General features: G+C 45.1%; 1 protein-coding gene across 1 annotated transcript in view; it reads left to right on the forward strand.

Annotated features, from left to right (window-relative positions):
• The window catches only part of LOC138267494 (transcription initiation factor TFIID subunit 4-like), a 1241721-nt gene that overhangs the window by 945994 nt on the left and 275123 nt on the right, over nucleotides 1–20604 (forward strand). Inside the window, exon 14 of the mRNA XM_069216487.1 lies at nucleotides 16045–16167. Coding sequence (XP_069072588.1) covers nucleotides 16045–16167 — 123 coding nt within the window. The remainder of the gene's footprint in view (nucleotides 1–16044; nucleotides 16168–20604) is intronic.

Below are 20604 nucleotides of genomic sequence, written 5' to 3' on the forward strand. Positions count from 1 at the left end.
CCACAGACAGGACTTGATTGTCAGATTGACCTGAGGTTTGAATGATAGTTGCTCGTCGAACACTACTCCTAAATTTCTTGAGTTAGACCGTGGAACAGGAAGCGTCCCACACTCTTCAGGCCACCAGCTAGAGGTCCAATGTACCCTTTCAATTCCAAAGCACAAAATCTCGGTTTTTTCACAGTTGAGTTTCAACCAGTTGGACTTCATCCAATGACTGACTGCCGTCAATGATGACGTCGCAGTTGTACATAGACGCCTCCCAGGCATGCTGACATCCGTTCTTTTCTTTCCGCACCGTGTCAGATCCGGAGAGAGCTACTCTAGTCATTTTTTAACTTAATTAGACCTTTTTGTTGTCCTTTTTTTGTACTACTTTGGTGCATTGAGGGATGTCTAGAAAGACCAACTTCAAACCTTGTAATGCCTGTCACCGCATGATGTCGGTGACAAACCAGCACCTGGTCTATTTGTGGTGTCTGGTGTGTGACCATGACCCAAAGTCGTGCTCCAAGTGCCGGGCCATAGACCCAAAGGCTTTGAGGTAGCGGTCCCTAAAGCTCATGGCAGCCCAGCGGTCGACTCCATGTCGCTCTTGGTCTGGCTCGAGAGGAAGGTCTTGAGACCGCTCGCGGAGCCATCACCACTCCTCCTCGTCCCATTCAAAATCTTCTGGACATTGGGATCACAAGAAGAAGAAGTCAAAGAAAGCTAAACGTTATTCGACGTCACCCCATTGCTCGGCCGATGCGACGTGGGAAGAGCATCAACACTCAAGGCCTCCATCCACAGAGCCTGCTACTGGGTCCGTTCCACATCTCCCGAGTGTTTGGGAGCCGGACCCACCCCTGCCCAGTTAAAAGAATTTCATGAGCCTCAACTTTAGGTAGACCGACTCCCCTGTGGTGCCTTCAGGGCCTGGGGGCTCCAATAGAGGCCCTTCAGGTTCCAGTCCCACCCTGGCCTCCGAGGGCCCCTCTGGAACCGTTCTCGGATCTGTGCTGATGCCGGTCGTGCCAACACGACCTTCCCTGGTGCTGGCTAAGACCTCCATGCTCTCAACGTCAATTGGGCCCACAATCATAGTCGACCCAATCCTCATCCTTTAGGACCTCGGAGCCGGAACAGCATCGATCGACGCCACTTCCGACTTTGACAGGTCTACTCACCCCAGGTTGGATTCTGATCCTTTTTATTATGGGTACGAATATGTGGAAGGATTGGTGGGGATGATGGACCCTTTAGAATACCATCTAGACAAACCTGATTTGGACTGGGCACAGGAATTGGACGAGGCTAAAGGTCTGGATACTTCTCCAGAAGCTGGCATGCTTTCTCCTACTACCGTGGCTACGACGGAGGGAGCGTCGTACTCCATGGTGGTCAGTAGGGTGGCTGAGGTCCTTGGCCTTGAGCTTCCCTCTATAGCAGTCAGGACTAACCTCCTAACAGAGGTGCTTCAGCCTGGGGCTTCCACTTCGGAGCCTCTCCTTCCATTTAATGAAGCCCTCACAGATGTCCTTCTGGATAGTTGGTCCAGACCCAGCACAGGGGTGCCTGTGAATAGGACCTTCGCCAACCGCCATCGGCCCGCCCTGAGCGACCCTAAATTACTGTCCCAGCACCCCACGCCCAAGAGCCTTGTCATCCAGGCTTTTTCTTCCTCTGGCACATTCACATCCACTCTCCTGGATAGGGAATCAAAAACACTGGATCAACTTGGGAAGATAATGTTTTCTTCCTCCAGTCTGGCATTGTGGTCCGTGAACACTCACTGCATGCCTTTTGGGGCGCTACACCCATTCATTGTAGGATACTGTTGTGCAGCTATTTTCATAGGTCCCGGAGGAGACCCGGGCCATCATCTCCCAAGCTGTTGCTAATGGGAGGGATGCGGCTAAGTTCACGATTCATTGTGGGCTGGACATAACTGACTTACTGGGCAGATCTGTTGCATCAATGGTGTCCTTGAGGCGCCATGCCTGGTTGAGGATGTCTGCTTTTTCGGGGGATGTTGAACACTCTCTCATGGACATCCCCTTCAATGGCACCCGTCTCTTAGGGGATTCTCTCTGACATGGTCCAGATCGCGGAGGGAACTGCAAAAGACCTGCAGTGGTGGCTTTCGAATCACGTTTGGGTCAACGGCAGATCCGTGACATATGCATCACTCCTGGGATGGGGAGGCCACAAGGGAGAAGCAGAGATCATAGGTTTCTGGTCTCCTGCAGAGGCCCGACTACAAATCAATCTTTTAGAGCTCCGGGTGATCAGACTTGCATGGAAAGCATTCCTTTCTTCCCTAAAAGGGAAAGTGGTGCAACTTTTCATGGACAAAACTACTGCTACGTTGTATTGCAGCAGGCAGGGCGGAGTGCGGTTGTGGACTCTTTTTCTCAAGAGGCTCTGCACCTCTGGACTTGGCTGGAACATCAGGACTTAATCCTGGTGGTTCAACATCTGGCAGGCTCACTGAACCCCAGAGCAGACAAATACAGCCGTCAATGCATAGTCCATCACAAATGACATCTCCATCTGGAGGTGCACAAGGGCTCTTTCAGCAGTGGAGAGAGCCTTGGTTAGATCTGTTCGCCTCCGCAGAGAACGTGCAATGTCAGCTGTTTTGCGAGTTGGAGTTTCCAAGGTCGCAGTTGCTAGATTACGCTTTTCAGCTCGGGTGGAACTCAGGCCTCCTTTACACCTTCCCACCAAGTACCACTTCTGACCAGAGTTCTGAAGAAGCTCAAGAGCGACCGGGCCCAAGTAATCCTTTTGGCTCTGGACTGGGTACAAAGAGTATGGTATCCAGACCTACTGAACGTGGATATGTATCCTCCAATCAGGCTGCCTCTTAGGTAGGATCTTCTGTCGCCGCAGCAGGGGACAGTTCTCCACCCAAACTGGTCCAGTCTTCACCTTCTTGCGTGGAGATAGAGAGACGGCAGTTGACAATTTTCAACCTTTCACCTGATGTCTGTGATGTTATTCTGGCAGCCAGGCATCCCTCCACCAAAACAGTATACACCTGTCGTTGGCATACATTTGTGACATGGTGTACCAACAAGTCTGTTGATCCCCTTTCTGCACCTCTCTCTGAGGTTCTCTTGCTCATCCTTTCTTTGGCCCAGCAGGGCGCTGCTTAGAGCACCCTTAAAGGTTACTCATCGGCCATTTCAGCCTTTCTTAGATTGCCAGACCAACTTTCCTCATTCAAGTCTCCCCTGTTGGAAGGTTCCTTAAGGGACTCATCCATTTGTTTCCTCCGACCCCATTCATTAGGTCCAGTGGGACTTGAACCGGATCCTCACTCACCTTATGTGTGCCCCTTTTGAGCCGCTACACAATCGTCCCCTGCGGCTCCTAACAATCAAGACTGCTTTTCTTTTTGCCATCACTTCTGCTCGCAGAGTGAGTGAGTTACAAGCTCTTTCTTCCAAACCACCATTTTTGTCTGTTTACCCTGACAATGTGGTGCTCTCTACAAGGGCCTCATTCCTTCCTAAAGTTGTTGCGCCTTTTCACGTAGGCCAAATTCATCACTTTGCCTACTTGTTAACACCCCCACATCCCTCTCATGAAGAGGAGAGACTCCACTGTCTGGATCCAAAAAGAGCGTTGGCGTTTTACCTCAATCGTACTAAAGATTTCCGGGTAGACAATCAACTCTTTGTTGGATATGTGGGTGCAAAGAAACGGAAGGCAGCGCAGAAGCATACCATCTCGCGATTGGTACTGCTCTGCACTTTGGCAAAGAAGCAACTCCCTGAGGGCTTGCGTGCTCTCTCCACCAGAGCAACTTCTGCTACCACTGCATTAGAACAAACGTTCAGGCAGCAACGTGGGCATCCCTGCATAGTTTCACAAGACATTACTGCCTGGACAGTCAGGTCCACAGAGAATGGCTACTTTGGTCGTTCAGTCCTGCGGGACTTATTAGAATGATCTTGGGTCACAGCCCACCACCGAGGATTGTATTGCATGGGTATCTATTCTAAGGTAAGGAATCTGCAACTAGAAGTGTGTGTCAGGTGAACAAGTTACTTACCTTCAGTAACAAATTATCTTGTAGAGACATATTCTAGTTGCAGATTCTGTACCCACCCACCCATCCTCCCTGCTTGTGATCTGATTTGTAGGGACAGGGATTCCCCTTTCAGGCCCTTAGCTCTGGTGCACCAGTTTCAGTGTTCTACATGGCTCTGTGCTGCTGGCGTGGAAAGTTGTGAAAAGAAACTGACTTGAGCATGCCAGGGTGTCACCTACGTACGACCGCAATGTTATCACGACGCCACGATGGATGCAAAGTCGACCGACGCTACCTGACGGTGCGCAAGGGTACTGCTCAAAGAAAAATCTTCGTTTCAGTCTGATGCCTGGGGGAAATTCTGAGGTAAGGAATCTGCAACTAGAATATGTCTCGACCAGATAAATCTTTACCAAAGGTAAATAACTTGTTCTTCACTAAAGTAGTCCATAAGTGCTAGAGATAAAACAGAAAAGAAATTGCTGGTAAGGTTATAAACATGAATGCCATCAAACCATAAGGCTACCTGCAGAAATACAAATCATCATAGCCAATTAAAATGATAGATGGACAGTCAGTTCTTCAATTAGATTCAAACCATGTGTTAACATATTTTGAGATGCACAATATATCTAGGTTTCAGTTTTTTTAGAAAGCCCTGCCTAGCCTCTCTCTGGAGCTCCTAAGGACTCTACCAATGCCATAATAATGCATTTTACTCCATTCTGATCCATGAAATGTGGCGAAATGTCTGTCTAGGTAAGTGATAACTCATTTCACTATTCGTTATTACTTTCAAACTTACCTGTATCCTTTTCTTAGCAGTTCTTATAGTATTCCCAATATATCTTATTTCACATGGACAAAAAATACAGTAAATGGCACAGTCAGATTTAAAAGTAGTAAATGTGATTTTGTATTGCCTACTTTTATATGATATATTATACTTCATACATTGGAACTGTGATTAAAAGCTTTACATCTGCTACACATATGAAAGGGTAAGTAAGTAATGTTCACATGGATACTTCTAACTGCAGATTCCTAATCTTAGAACATTTCCCAGCCAGACTGATGCAGAAATCCCCTAGGTAGCGCCATGCTGTTTGTGTTGTCCTTTGTCTGTCCCAGACGTGACAGAGCAGAGCCACATATATGTGGCATCTTTGCACATCGAAGGAGGATCCAGAGATCCACTCCCTTTTTTCATCAGTTGACAAATTCCTTCAAATTCTCTTTTCAGTGTGCAAGGGTATGATGTCCCCACCGAAGAGTTCAAACTGTACTGTAACTTTCAGAAATGGATATCTGTAACAGACCAGCTCTAGGTGTGCCTCTATATTTGGTCTCTGGGCACGATTCCAAGTGGTATGAAGAATGTCCGCTTATGTATCCGATTGTGATGTGGGAGCTAGAAGCGAGGCAGATTATCGCTTAACACTGAAATAAACTGGAGACCTCGCTTAAGCCCTGCTCCCGCTCCAAGTCAAGGGTGTAGGTCTTTTTTGTGGTCAAAGTCATCTGGTGAGCTGAATTCCAAGTCGAAGACGAAACATAAGATGTTGATACGAGACTGAACCCCATGTAACCACTCAGTCCAAAAAGAAGTAAGGATTGCATCTAGGTGTTAATCCATCTCTCCCCCAGATTCTGCAACTGGTCGTATTGCGCCCTGAATTTCCTAGCCATCAGATTGAGGCCTTTTAAAGAGCTTTGCTGCATATTTTGGCAGTTTTCCAGCTCACTATGGCAGGCCTTTTGGTCCGAAAGATCCACATGGGCCTTCAATCAGGTTACACTGGTGGATCCATATGCACCGGAGTGACATCCACTCCTGCTCCGGTCACTTTGTCACTGACTCAGGAGGTCAAGCCCCTGCCGACTACATTGTCCGATCCTAAGCCAAATCCACCTCGACCCTGACCAGTGTTGCATTTTGACTCCACTCCATTGCACACAGCTCGTGTATGATCTGATTATGAATAAACACTTCCCTTAACATGGACCTTTCTCTGAGGCTCTATAATGTTTTTGGCCTGGATTCTGACCAGAGCTTGCCACTACCTGATAATGACAACAGACACAAAGGTGATGACTGGAAAGATGTGCCCCCACATTATGATGATGACAGTTTATAAATAGACTTGCTGGAGATCAGGTTGAATTTGCCTCTTGGATCCCCACTGGAGGAGAGTGCTGCATTTGGCATAGTAATTAGATGTGCTGCTTAGGTCCTGAACCTACATCTGCCTTCTGTTGAAATCAAGCCAGATGTTGATAATGAGGTTTTGCAGCCTGAGCCATTCTCATCTGAACCCCTACTTCCACTTAATAAAGCCCTGACTGACAGCCTTCTGAGCACGCAAATAAGCCTTGCTCATGTACATCGATAAACAGGTAGGTGGGTGGCTATCTGTTACAGACTGGCGCTTGGTGACCCAGATGTTTGTAAACAGCATTCTGCTACTGAAAATGTGGTGGTCCAGGCTTTCACCAGCAAAGTGAACCCTTATGCACTCCCCAGAGTTCCTCCAAACAGGAAGTCAAAATAGATTCAGGCGCTCAGGAATCAAATGTTCTTTTTGGTTTTGAGGTCATCTAATGCAGTCTGCCTATTACGCTGCAACACCCACTCCCTCTGGGACATACATTGGCAGTGAGATCTTTGGCTCAAACCATTCAGGAATAGCAGGATGCATCCAGATATGTAATTGGAGCTGGCCTGGATGCCACTGATTGCTCGTGGCAAGTAGTAGGCACTAGTGTAGTACTCTGTCTCACTTTCCAGGAGATGCTTAGGCATACCTTATGGATATACCCTTTGATGGGTCCTGCCTATTTGTCGAAAAGACTGATTCACCCCTTGAATGTTCTTGCTGTTGACCGCTTTAAAGAAAAGAGCCATGTGAGTTCCTTGCAAGCCCCTGCTCAACAAACTTCTAATCAGTTTAGACTCTTCCACGGCTATTACAGAGGGCTGTCATTACCCCAGTCATTTCGTGGTCAGAGATCAGCAGACAGATCTCAGGTCATCAGCAACACTCCTTTTCAAAGTTTTCTGCACCCGGGGCCATCAGCTTCCAAGCTGCTTTAGTTTGCCCTTAGTGGCACGCAACCAGGATCAGACATTTTCTTCCAGGATGGCAGTCCATCCCAGCCGATAGATGGGTACTCCAGATTGTCCTCCGGGTTATGCCCTCCTGTTTCTTTCCAACCATCACAGCTTCCTCTCACATCCAAACAGCTTTCAGAGGAGCTCCTATGCATCTCTACAAAATGTGAATGGTCTTCTAGTTGAAGGGGCCATTGACAGGGTACCAGCCTCAGAAGTAAGGGTGGGTTGTTACTACTGGTGTTTCCTCATGCAAAAGAAGGACGGAGGCCTTTGTCCTATTTTAGATCTCCAAACTCTAAATGTCTTCCTACAGAAGGGCAAATTAAAGATGCTTACACTGGCCCAAGTTCTATCGGCCCTAGATCTGGGCAATATATGGTTGCACTGGACCGGGAGCATATTAACTTTCATGTACCTATCCTGCAGTCCCACTAAAGTGTTACTGTGGTATAAGGTCAGCCAGGTTTATTTTTAGTTTGCTGTGCTTCCCTTCGGCCTTACCAAGTTCCCTCTGATATTCACAAAAGTAATAACAGTGGTCACCGCACATTCTCGGAAAGATGGGGATAACAGTTCTCCCTTACCTCGACTACTGGCTTCAGAAGGTGATCTCGCCTCAGTCAGTTGTACACCACCTCCAAACAATTTCAGATATCCTGACTCTTGATCAGTGAGCTGAAGTAACAACTGACTCCTTTGTAGACTCTTCCTTTTATAGGAACTGTTCCAGACATGGGGGTAATTCAGATCTGTTTCTCTATCACAGTGAGTCCAGGACATTCGGCTATGATCCCGCTGTTTCAGCCTCAGTCAGGATCTCTGAGAGAGCAGCACTGAGGCTTCTTGGTCTGCTGGACTTGTGCTTCCTGCTTGTTCACTTCGCCAGGAAACAAATGCAAGCTCTGCAGTGGGTTCTGAAGTCTGAGTGGGCTCAACACCAAGGAAACCTGTCTGATGCCATCCAGGTTTCGGAGGAGATTGCAAAAGATCTGCACTGGTGGCTGCTCAACTTCAACTTGACCAGCTGCAGACCCCTCTCCTTTCTCCACCCAGAGTTGACGGTGGTCACAGATGTGTCCCTGCTGGGCTGCTGTCATTTTGGAGAAGTGGCGATCTGCAGGCCCTGGTTCCCAATTCAAACCTGTCTCAACATAAATCTGTTGGAGCTGTTGGTCATACACCTGGCATTAATAGCCTTTCTGCCGTACATCAAGGTGGGGCCTGATGCAGGTTCTCACAGACAAAACCACTACCATGTGATACTACAACAAGCAGGGCAAAGTGGTGTTCTGGGTCTTGTGCCAAGAGGTGCTATGCCTCTAGAGTTGGCTGGAGGGATTTTAAATGCCAGGTTGGCCAAGCTCAGTGGACGATGCCCGGCAGATAATGAATGGTGGTTGCATCCAGAGATCTTCCTAGAGTTTGGACAGCCCTGGCAGGATATTTTCATCTCCATCAAGAATGCACAGTGTTGAAACGTTTGCCCTTTTGAGTACAAAGAGCACTCTCTAGGATACGCATTTAAGTTAGAATAGAGCACAGGACACCTGTATGCCTTTTTGCCCTTGCCTTTCCAGCCCTGAGTTGCAACTTTCAAAACTGTCTTACTCATTGTGATCATTTAAGCTTGTGGTGTGAGTGAGCTCCAGGCTCTCTTGGTGGAGCCGCCCAACACCACCTTTTTACCGGGCACCTGGTGTTGATGACCTAGACTGCTTTTTTGTCAGAAGTTGTAACTCTTGCACAATGGGCAATCCACCACTGTCTCAATGTTCTTTGCTTCACTTCACCGAAAGAGGATGAGAAGCTTAATTGGTTTGAACCCTAAAGAGCCTTAAACTTTTACATTGATCACACCAAAGACCTTCGAGTGGATGAACAGCTTTTTGTTGGATTTTCCGAGGTAAAAACAGGTAAGGCGTGGAAAAAAGAATGTTGTCAAGGTAGATAATCCTCTGCACTAAGATCTACTACACAGTGGCCAAGAGGCAGCCTCAAGAGGTTTGAGGGCCCACTCCACCAGGGCCAAGGCCACTACCTCTGAGCTGGCATGCAAAGTGCCTGTCATGACATGTCAGGTCACAACGTGGGCATCAGTTCATGTGTCCATGAATGGCTTCATATTCAGGTCTAATTGAAAGGTCATTTATTCGTTCAGTCTTGCAGAACTGTTTTGCCTCAGCCCACTCCACAGACCTTCCACTTTGGAAGGTACTTCTTTGGTATCTAATCAAAAGGAGAGTCGTCTGTGGTTCAAAGTATCCATCAGAAGATCAAGTTACTTACCTTAGATAACACACTTTCTAAGTGTTAACCTGTCCACTCACAGATTCCTCACTGCCCGCCTACTTCCTGGTTCTGTGGGGTGAGCTGTTTTTGACATCTAAAAAGGTCACAAATTGGAGCTCTGCACACTGGTACCAGCAATTATGTTTTGCTCTATGTCTGAAGGCACAGAAAGAATCACGCAAGAAACTGGCACTGTGGTGACACTTATATGCTACTACACTCTGTCACTTGCAGGGCGGAACAAGGCCAATGCTGAGCCACACATTGCCTCTGAATTGTGCCCGGGGTACCATTTGAAGATTTCTGGATCCAGTCTTGTGCCTGGGGCACATTCTAAAGAGGAGTAAAGAGGGTTATAGAAGGTAGCTAACTTGTTTGTGTGTACTTCACTCACCTTCCCTCACTACATCTTCAAAAACTTCTAATAAGCCTCAAAACCTTTTTGTTATTATGATATTTGAATAATTTCTGGTCGAAATGCACACGACTGCTCCAATAAATTAATACAATTCGCCTGGTAAACGTTTGCAACCATAAGCACCAAAAATCAGTAGAGCTGAAGATGACATGCAATATCCTGATCAGATGTTTGTCTGACAGCACCCAAGAAAATACACTCCTCTTTCTTCAAAGGGCGGTGACATTCACTGTGTTCCTGCGTTATCTTACTGAGTTACAGACCAGGTTGTATAATAAGATGTTGTATACTGACCAGGAGGACTCTAATTTATAGGGCTACAATGCCATTAAAGCATTGTGCTAAGTCGGGGCAATTATTTTTAGTTCAAACAAGGAAAGAGAGAAGAGTACATTTGAATCATGTGGTGGGGGCGTAATGTATCCAGTTCGGTGGTGAAATGTCAACACAGGGCTAATCGGTAGTGTTTCAGTTAATCTTTTTTCATAAACATTACCTTGTAATACAATTGAAAGACTGGTGTTGATGTCGATAGTGACATCTTTTCCATGTAGTCGAGGCCCCTCACTTCCCTACGCCCTGTATCTTAAAATCTTCTCCACTGCCTACCCGTCCCTCATCTAGCCACGAGAGAGGGGTGGAATGGGACTTTTAATATATAGTTCTGTCTGTCCTGGCCCCAATAAAAAATGACATTTCAAACGAGTTTGTTTAAGGAATTTTTGATTCGAAAATGATTACTGATACAGCAGCTGAAGTGTGCAAGAAAGGACTTAAAATGTGCTCTTGTCTTAAAACACCTATCACTAGTATCATATTGTCAAATAATGCGTAAGAAATACGGGCAGATAAATCTGTGAGGAATCATGCGATATCACTCATTTGTGGTATGTTAAAGTTAAGGTTATCTGAGAGCATTTAACGAAGAGGATAGCTACACGTCAAAGATGAACACAAGAGGAATTCTCTTTCTTGAGAATTTCGGAGCCTCTTGAAAATATGTGAGTGCTCTGGCAAGGATTTCAGCATCTTAAGCATCAGACTGAGCCGGGGGATGTTTAAGACTGTTTAGTTTGCAGATGATTCAGTAATACCCTTCTGCATTGAAAGGATGCTGCTGAACCGCAGATTGATGCGCAGGCTTGTGAGTCGGTTGAACAGCTCTTTTGGTTGATCCATATTCTAAAATCAAAAGGCGAAGAGACAAAACAATTTTGGCTGAAGCCCTTGTCTTGTGGAATGGACTGACTACTGGTCTCAGAGACATCACCTAGTTGTGATGTAGGAGCTGTAGTACTCAGGACTTCAATACACTGAAAGAACAAACCTAGACCAATTCTACGCACAGGGAGCACCACACATATTTTTAAATAGGATGCTAAATTATATATTCCTAGTCCTATCGAGGCGTAATTGTTGATACTTTGTCAGATCCTGAATTACTGTAATAATTCATGAGCTTTTCTTCCGTATGGTTCTCACAAGATGCAATTGAAAATATTCTGTTCGAGTTGGTGATGGTTATAGAATGAAAGGTGCTTTTTACCGAATGAGGGCAATCGCTCACTGTGTGTTTTGAAGTTGAAAAGTCTTTGAACAAGAGTTATAGTGACTGAGCAATTCACTGCACTGGATTAGTTGGACAAAGCTTGATGCACAGACTCTGATGGGATCATTTTCGAGACATATTATGTTGGTTTTAGTAAGAATTTTGTGGTTAATTTAAGAAGGACTAAGTAGTCTTGAGATCTGTTGAGTCTGTTTTGAGCATAGGTCTTGTGGCCGTGGTTCATCCTTACTATGGTGTGCCGTCTGGCTTGGAAGCTTTCAGAAATCTATGTTGGAAAGCTCTTGGAGAACCCAATTCACAAAACTCACATATGCAGAATCTCCTTCAGGTAGAAAATTACAGATCTGAAAATAAAGTGCGAACGTGTTAGCTTGCCATTTATTTCCTCATGGGGAATAAGTGAACAAAAAAAGTTTCCTTTTAAATTTCGAAGTGTTCTCTTGCAAGCCCTACCTTGCAAAGGCTTGCTCCTGCCTTTCACAGGAGTAGATTTGTGTGCATTTCCATTGTGGGGAAGCTGCCTGCAGGAGTTATGTGAATACCCGCAAATGTGTTTCTAGGTCTTTTATAGGGATGCTCTGTTAAGAACGCCCACAATGCCCTATCCCTAAACTTGCAAATTCTGCCACTCTGCATACTAACTTATTTTCTGCATGTGTAAGTGCACTTTAAGAGCTTAAATTTAAGCAGCCCTGATTCTTTGAACCAGCGTGTAGAATTTGTATTTGAAAATGTTTTTGTGTTCACACAAGTACCACTTAACTTACACTGAAGGTTGACGAGTCCGGCCTCAAAAGAAGATGGTAAGCAATCCAGAAATCGCAATGACTTTATTCCTTAAACTGCTACTTTTGTGTCCTTTAAGCAAGTTAAAGGGTAATTATTTGTCATCTAATGGTCTATTATATTTTATGATAAAGTTCAACTAAAAACAAAGCAGAATGAATGATGTACAACATGAAGATCTGAACTCCCTGACGTTCAAGACTTTCTTCCAAAGTCGCTCTCAAAGCCTCATTCCAAGCTCCCTTATGATCCAGATATGGATTCAAACGGAGTTAGCACCAAAATATGCTGCTCACACTGGCAGAAAATAATGTAGCTCTTATTGCAACCTCGCGAATTTGCACAGACCTATAATTGTTGTCAAGAAAAAGACTGCAAACCCTTTCTGAGACACTTACAGGTAGTTTTATTACTCGGGCTATTGTTTATCCTTTACACGGATATAATGTAATTGCTTTTATATAGCGCCTCTGACGAGGCGTTGAAGTGCTTTATTATCGAAAACCTATGTTTTGTCATCGGCTATATTACAGTAGTTACTTTTCCTAGTCTGTTTTCACTCTCCCGTTCACATAGTTTACTTGTTCTATAGTCGAGCCTCGGTTCTTAGAGGCCCTCTCCTGCACAAGAGCCACTGTACCCACTGTCTGCCATAAATGGAACTCATCCGAATGTTGATATATAATTCTCGTTCTCATATGGTGATCATGGTAAATTAGTGAAAGATGGGATTTTATGGGCAGCTTTATTTTTAACCTTTCCCACTTGCATGGTATCACCTGTTATAATTTCTTCTCTAAGGTATTTGCAAGTGTCTAGCTCTGCACATCTATTTGCAGTTGCCCTGGGGCCTCATAATTACAATAGGACCGAAATGTCCATTTTCTTTACCTGACTACAAATCGGGATCAATCGAATTTTAAATGAGTGCCTGCAGGCTGGCTTCAGATCATGACCTTTGTAAATGATTAGCACTCACCAGCTTTGCTGCCTACCTTGAAAGGGTAAGCGGACAGGCCTCTTTAAGTGCCCTTCAATCTGGTAGAAAGCAATGATATTTTAGTAGAGAATGTAATATGAGTAGGCAAAGGGAGCAGAGCACATATTCTCTTTTGCTGTGTCTCATCGATGTCACCCTCACAGTGTCTATATATAAGCTACTGTGGATGTAATTTCGACTAGTATGATTAACATGTGATTTAAAGGTGCACACAAGAAATTCATAGTTTCAGTTAACAGATTTTCAGGACGTGCATAATAGAGATCTTTCTGTGCTCCTGAAATCTACTCGGACAACTATAATACCATTTACAAGCTCAAAATTCGGGGGTAGGCCCCACGAAGTATGGAGAACTTAGAAACTTTGTTTCAGCAAAGCATGGCAGAGGTTCCTGACTCAGCTCGGCCAAGCAGCAGCAGATCACCTGTAGCCTGTGACATCAGTGGGGGGCAGTTTTTGGCTGCAGCACAGAAGCCTTCTCATCTATGTCACCCTTTAGTAGTTTTGACCAAAGTCAATACTTCCTTAGAGGGTCTAGAGGCTTTATAGAGCAACACATCAAGGGATACTGAATGAAGAATAAAATATGTAAGCTCTGAACAAGTCAATACTTCCTTAGAGGGTCTAGAGGCTTTATAGAGCAACACATCAAGGGATACTGAATGAAGAATAAAATGTGTAAGCTCTGAAATTTTTTTTAAAGAAATTTGTATCTTCTAATTACCGTAATTGGAAGAAAAACGAAGTGTTTATTGGAGAAAAGTCAGTTTAGCCATTTCCAACAATGGTCAGTGAGAGCAGTTATTAATATAGGATCCTACAGAAACTGATGCAATTGTACGCTTTAAAATACAAATAGTGAAAAATGTATATCTCTCCACGTGACCTACCAACAGGATGTTGGTCAAGAGTTATCTAACTTGTCAAGAGCACATTGTGAGATAGTCTTGGTTGGGTAGGTAGAGTGGACAAAGATTCCTTGGGACTCTTTTTGTGGAGCAAAAAATGGCACCCACAGATTGTGTCTTGGGCATTACCCGATGAGGATGCCACAATACTAGATAAGCTGTTAGGTCACCTATGGTAAAGAAGAAAACCAAAGGTGAAAAAGCTCCGGCACTAGAGAATTGGTGGCCCTTGAAGGAAAAAGTGTTGGCTGTGCTCTACTTTGATTGGCTGAAGTTTAGTTCTATTCAATTGATGTTGATATACTACCAATGAGGCCTCTACCACCGGCTTATGCTTAGCTTATCTTTACACTGCTTTTTAGTAAAATACTTAGAGGCCCCCACCTCGATGATGGGGATGTCTTCAAGCCTGTGAATCTATGAAAAATGCCAATATAGGGGAACCACAGTAAGTAACTTGTTTTATCCATTGCCTGGACATGTGCTGCTCTTTTTGCTGTGGAACTTGCACACTACTTGAGAGAGCCAAGAAGTGGATATTGGATAAAGTTACCTTTGTGTTGATTCCAGTTATGTACTACCCCATTATCCAAATGCTCCCTACAATTCTAAAGTGTGGATGAAAACAGCTGGCTGTTAGATCTAAGAAAGGGGATATTGAGATTGAGAGTTGAGGAAAGAAGTTGCTGTGGGGCTAGACCTGTATTGCACAATTAATAATCATTGGCAAAGCCAATACGTCTGGTGGCTTAAATGTGTTAATGCACACAAACTGCATTTGGTTAATGCTCTGATGTCACGTGTTAGCACATTAAAGCTAAACCTATTGGCTTTGCTTGTGCTTGCTAATATATCTAAACTTTAGGAAGGAATGATAAATTATCTTTTATAGTGTGATGCAGTAGAATACTTTTCGCTTGCCTTCTATCCCCTCCCTTCTTCAGGGCCCCAGTAGGAATGTCACTACTCTTTCACATACCAAATGCCTTCATTCACCAAGGTTAACTGGCATCATAAAGATCAGCTCAATAACGAAAGTAGTGAAAGTGGGGAAAAAAGATACATTTATCTGTGAATCTGCTGAGACTTGCTTGCTGATTGACTGAATGAATAATCACCCTTTTTATACTGAACCCCAGCACTATAATGTGAAAGTTAATAAAGTCGTGCAATCAAGATTTGTCCACCAGAAATATATGTGCATATTTATTTCTGAAATTGCATTACATGAGGAAACTACAGGTCAGCTCACCCATCCCTATATAATGAAGGCTCTCTTGCTATACAAACCTTTATTTCACATAAAACAAGAGGTGTGTTGGGATTCCCTTGTTTGCTCTTACCTTCACTAGGTTGTGTGGCAAGGAAACCTTCATTATAGTCCTGCTTTTTTGTTTGTGAAATGAAGATTGGAGGAAAATGAAGCCTTCATTTTAGTTCTTCTAAAAATAAGGCAAAAATAAATCATCTTTTGCAGCCAATTTTCTTTTCTATTCACATAGAAACAGAGACAGAACTGCAGTTAGGCCCATGAATCTCGGTGTGTCCATACACTAGCAATCATGGCTTCAGTCTCAGTATCTAAATGCTGAGATGGAATAGGAAGTTATTTCCTTCTCATTTGAAAACAAGAACTTACCTCACTGGAGAGATGTGAGAATGCAGCTGGCAAGTCAAATACCAAGTAACTATCACTTTTCCACCTCTATTTTTTGTTCCTTCTGATTCCAAATTCTGCGCTACATGGTTACAGTGAACCTAACCACACTGTAATTTCAAAAGTAGAATATGAACGTTAAAGTTTCCTTATGAAATGTAACCGCAGTATTTGTTAGTTACACTATTTTTTTTGAAGGGTGTAATGTATGTGTGCTTCTGATACTCCTCTTCATGAATGACTTGATTTTAAACCAAATGTTTTCCCCCCCGCACAGATGCAACAATTAGAACTGGAACAGATAAGACAGAGAGATGCAAATCGAACTGCATTGGATGCAATTGGCCCCCGAAGGAAGCGAAGACTAGATTCACATGGACCTGTTGCTGCTTCTGCTGAGGTAAAATATTTTTACCAGGTGCAAGGAAACTGCTGTGTTAGTGCCAGTGCAGTACGGAACAAGTATTTCCATCTCTTCTGGATGCCTGGTTCCAGAGCTGAGTAAAGATTGTTCAAATGTGAGTTGTGTGTTAATTTGCTTTGCAGTGCATTCTAAGTTAATGGCTGAAGGCCCTATGTTCACCATAGATGAGTGTGAAAAGAACCCATTCAGAGACGTTTTAAGGTATGGGAAAAGTGGGCTCTGGCCCAGGGACCCCGCCTTTCAGGGGGTCCCGGATAGGACCAGCTCTGCAGAAAGTCGTGCCCTGATCACCTAAAATAACTTTGAAGTAGATTGTTTTAAATGGTGTTTTTCTTTAATGAATTTTTTTAATGGTTTATGTGTGAGAGTCTATTAGAGACATTTAGTGGAAAAACGTTGGTTGTTTCCTGCAGCACCGATTTAAAAAAAAAAAAAAAAAAAAAAGTTTATCTTAGGTTAAAGCAGGACCTTACATATGAGAAATGGGATGGTGGCGGAGATTATATGCAGTAATACTCGTGAGCTGCTGCTGTGTAGTTGACAACACAGATCTCTATACCTGACTATTGGATGTAAACACATTTAGAATTTTGAGAAGTTTGCCTGGGCACTCACTGTTCGTGACCTGGCAGAAGAGGGCATGATAGAGCTGAAGTTGGATCATAATTTCAGGGCTGTTGTAAATAGGGGCCTCCAAAATAGATTTGTCCCAAGGCCCCCAAAATCCTTAAGATGTTCCTAAACGCATTACTTAAGGGAAGGGGCTGAGGAGAGTCAATGGTTCGCTTCCTCAGCCATCACGCCCAGAGGCTTTTCCTGTATAAGTATCTGCCACACGCAGCCATGCTTCTTTGTGGATTGCTAAAGTTGGGGCCATTTACACTCTTAGCAGGATAAAAATGTACAGCGTGCCTTTGAAATAATATGGAAGCCAACTTGTGAAAAAGTATACATGCATGGCCACAGTGTTAATATGACACTTGTCCGTAATCTAGGATGTTCGTTCTCATGGATACTTTTAACCAGAAATACCTTACCTTTAGAATATCCTCAGGCATCAGACTGGATCCAGAGAATGTCAACAGCAGGGCTCCTGCACACATACATGTGGCTTTGTGCAGCTCCATATTGATTTTGCACCTTTCCAAACAATAAGGAACATAGATATATATAATTGCCATCACTATGTGCTGACATCAGTTCTTCTTTTCCCAGCCTTCCAACGCAGATTAGGATGACTAAAAATATGTAGGCAGTGTACTAGTGAATCATGTCCCCTCAGTAACCATCAGACTTCAAACCGTGTTGAGACTGCTTAAAAAACTTTCTATAATAGACCCGTATGAGGTGTGCCTTTGGTGCTTGGGTTCTGTTTGCAACTCTGCCATGCAACATGCGTGCTCTTATGCGCTCAAACTCAATCTGGGACTGGGAGGCAAATTTACATCGCTGAACTCGAGAAGTGACCGCAACCGAAACTTCTGTCTCACTCAGGCTCCAATTTACAGGCCTGTCTCAGTCCTAGTTATGAGTCTGTTTCAGCAAACAATCCACTTCCTGTTCGAAGTTGTCTGGTAAGTCAAAGTTGAAATCCAAATGAAAACATAAAAAGAATAAGCTGGGCTGGACCCCCATTCCTCCATTCTAGCTCGAGGTCCCTGAGTTTCCCAGTCTGTTGCCAACCCGCAGCACTTAACACCCTTCATGTTGGCCAGGCTGCACATCTATGCTGTAATTCTGGCCCCTCAGGCATGCTTTTGGGCCCGACTGAGATGCATGGGCCTCCAGTCTGATTACTATAAAAGGGCCCTCCCCAAATGCCATCTGTCCCCTTGGGACCTGTTGCTGTGCCCACACAGACTCCAGTACAGACATCCACGCCAGCCCTAAGTTCGTCGCTGGTTCTCACAGAGCCGGCATTGTTATAGACTCAACTGGTGCCAGTGCCTATTTCAATCTTCAAAATGGTGTTGACCCTAGTCGGACCGATATCGCGCTATGAGATCGCAAAAGCTCAATCAGTCATTATGTAGCTTGACTCTAACGCGGTGCCTCCGCTGCAACACAATTGTCAGTAGGGTCTCCATTCTAATTTAGACTCTGACCCTGTACAAGAGACACAAAGGGTCCCCTTGGACACTGGTGATGAGGAGGGTGATGGTTTCGTCCTCGTCACTGTCTTGATGATGCATTATACTTGGATTTACATAATGCAAGTGGGTTACCGACAGCCCCTGAAATGTAGCCTGACCCGCCACCTGGGACACCACTGAAAGAAAGTGTTGCTTGCAGTGGTCATCCGGTAGGATGGCTGAGGTGTTAGATCTTTAGTTGGTCTGCACAGGGGGGGAAACAGACATTCTGACAGAAACCATCCATCCAGAGCTGTATTATCCTAGTCCTTGCACCTGTGTAATGATTCTCTCACTGGCACCTTTATGGCTACATGTTCCAAGCCTTGTGCTCGCCTTCCTGTTAGCCAGCCTGTAGCTTGGCATCCTTGATCTGTGCTCAGAAAAGCTGGGTAGTAAAGGCAGGCTTGTCGCAGTCAGTTGTGAACTACCTTCAGATGATGGCTGAGCTCCTGACATTCTTGGTGCTCACCATCAACAACACTCCACCTGCAGCTCATGCCCCGCTGGGGTGCTATTCCCATGCCCTTTGTGATTTGGTGCTCAAGTCCTCCCAGTGTTCACTTAAGGTCTTCGACCTGTCCTTTCCCAGGCAATAAAGGACAGTCATGACACGGCCAAGTTTACGATTTGTTTTGCCTTGGACACCACCTATTTCTTCGGACAGGCCATGCGTGACTGTCGTCCACTGGTTTTTCAGGTCATGTTAAGTCATCTTCATGGACATGCTGTTCGACAGGACTCATCTGTTTGGGGACCTTATGAAGCAGACATTATTCTTGAACATTCAAAGGAGTAGGGGTCTACGGTATGCATCCTGGGCTTGTCTGCCCCACATTGCCATCCACATCAGCCCTACCACTCCTTTCATGACTTTGACAAAGACACCTCACAACGCCAGGCAATCCAACCTCCACAAGGCACCCAGCAGTTCTGCGGTAGAGACAGTGCTGCCCAGCATCCCTGTGGTCAAGGTCAGCAGGCTCCCCAGTCCACCACCTTCCCGCACTGCCCCCCACCCCCAAAAGCCCCACCTTGCAAAACCCTTCTAGTGTGCCCATCTCAGAGCACAGTCACCCCATGGAAGGCAGGATCTAATGAGTTGTTTTTGTTGACAGGCCGTCCTCTACCCTTTTCCATACCACTGCACATTTTAGCCAAAGGAGCTGTTGTGAGGGTGTCTGGGCCAGTGATGCAACATGGTTGTTATTCTTGCTACTTTCTGGTGCCCAAAAAGGATGGATGCCCTTGTCCTGTTATACACCTGCGCCCTCTCAATGCCTTCTTCAGGCAGGAGAAATTCAGAGTACTCACACTGGCATAGGTCCTCTCTGCCCTTGACCCTGGAGATTGAATGGTGGTGTTGAACTTACACAATGCCTATTTCCATATACCAGTTCTTTTGTCCCTTCAGTGCTACATGTGGTCAGTGGTGGGACAGGAGAATTTGTGCTCCCCTTTGATCTCACCAATGTCCCTTGGGTGTTCATGACAGTGTTTGCGATGGTGGCAGAACCTCTTCGGAGCTCAGGGGGTGCCGGTATTTCCCTGTCTTGAAGACTGGCTGTTAAAGGCAAGGTTTTGTTTTGTGTCTTTCCTCCTGGACAGAGAGTCCAATACTTTCAGGCTATGAATCCAAACTTTCAGCCTCTGCTCTGGATTTCAGTGAGGTCGACTCTAAGAGTGCTGGGTCTGATGGCTTTCCTGCATCCTGCTGGTGAAGCATGCCAGATGACATATATGGCTTTTGTAGTGGAACCTGAAGTCTCATTGGACAGACATCAAGGGGACCTCTCTGACCATATCTAGATTTCAGAAGAGACTGCAAAAGATCTGTAGTGATGGTTACTACACAGTGCTGCCAGTGATTACTGATGCATTGCTTCTAGGTTGGCGTGACCATCTGGAAGAGATGGAGATCAGAGGCTTCGGGTCTCCAGCTGAGTCCATCTCCAAATCAACCTTCTAAAGCAGAGCGCCATCAGATTGGCGTTAGAAGCCTTCCTTCCATCAAAGGGAGGCTGGTAAAGGTGCTCACGGACAACAACATGCCATTTGGTACTGCATCAACAAAGTGAGGGTGGGATCACGGATCCTGTGCCAAGATATCCTGTGCCTCTGGAAATGGCTGGACCACCAAGGAATTTTCCTGGTGGTGAACCACCTCACAGGATTGTTGAATCCCAGAATGGATGAGCTCAGCTGTCAGCGCCTAGCGGAGCTGAAGTGGCAGTTGCACCCGTAGGTGGCACAAGGTGTCTTCCGCTAATGTGGAGAACTT

The sequence above is a fragment of the Pleurodeles waltl genome, chromosome 12 (assembly GCF_031143425.1).
Source record: "Pleurodeles waltl isolate 20211129_DDA chromosome 12, aPleWal1.hap1.20221129, whole genome shotgun sequence".
Classification (NCBI taxonomy): Eukaryota; Metazoa; Chordata; class Amphibia; order Caudata; family Salamandridae; genus Pleurodeles; species Pleurodeles waltl.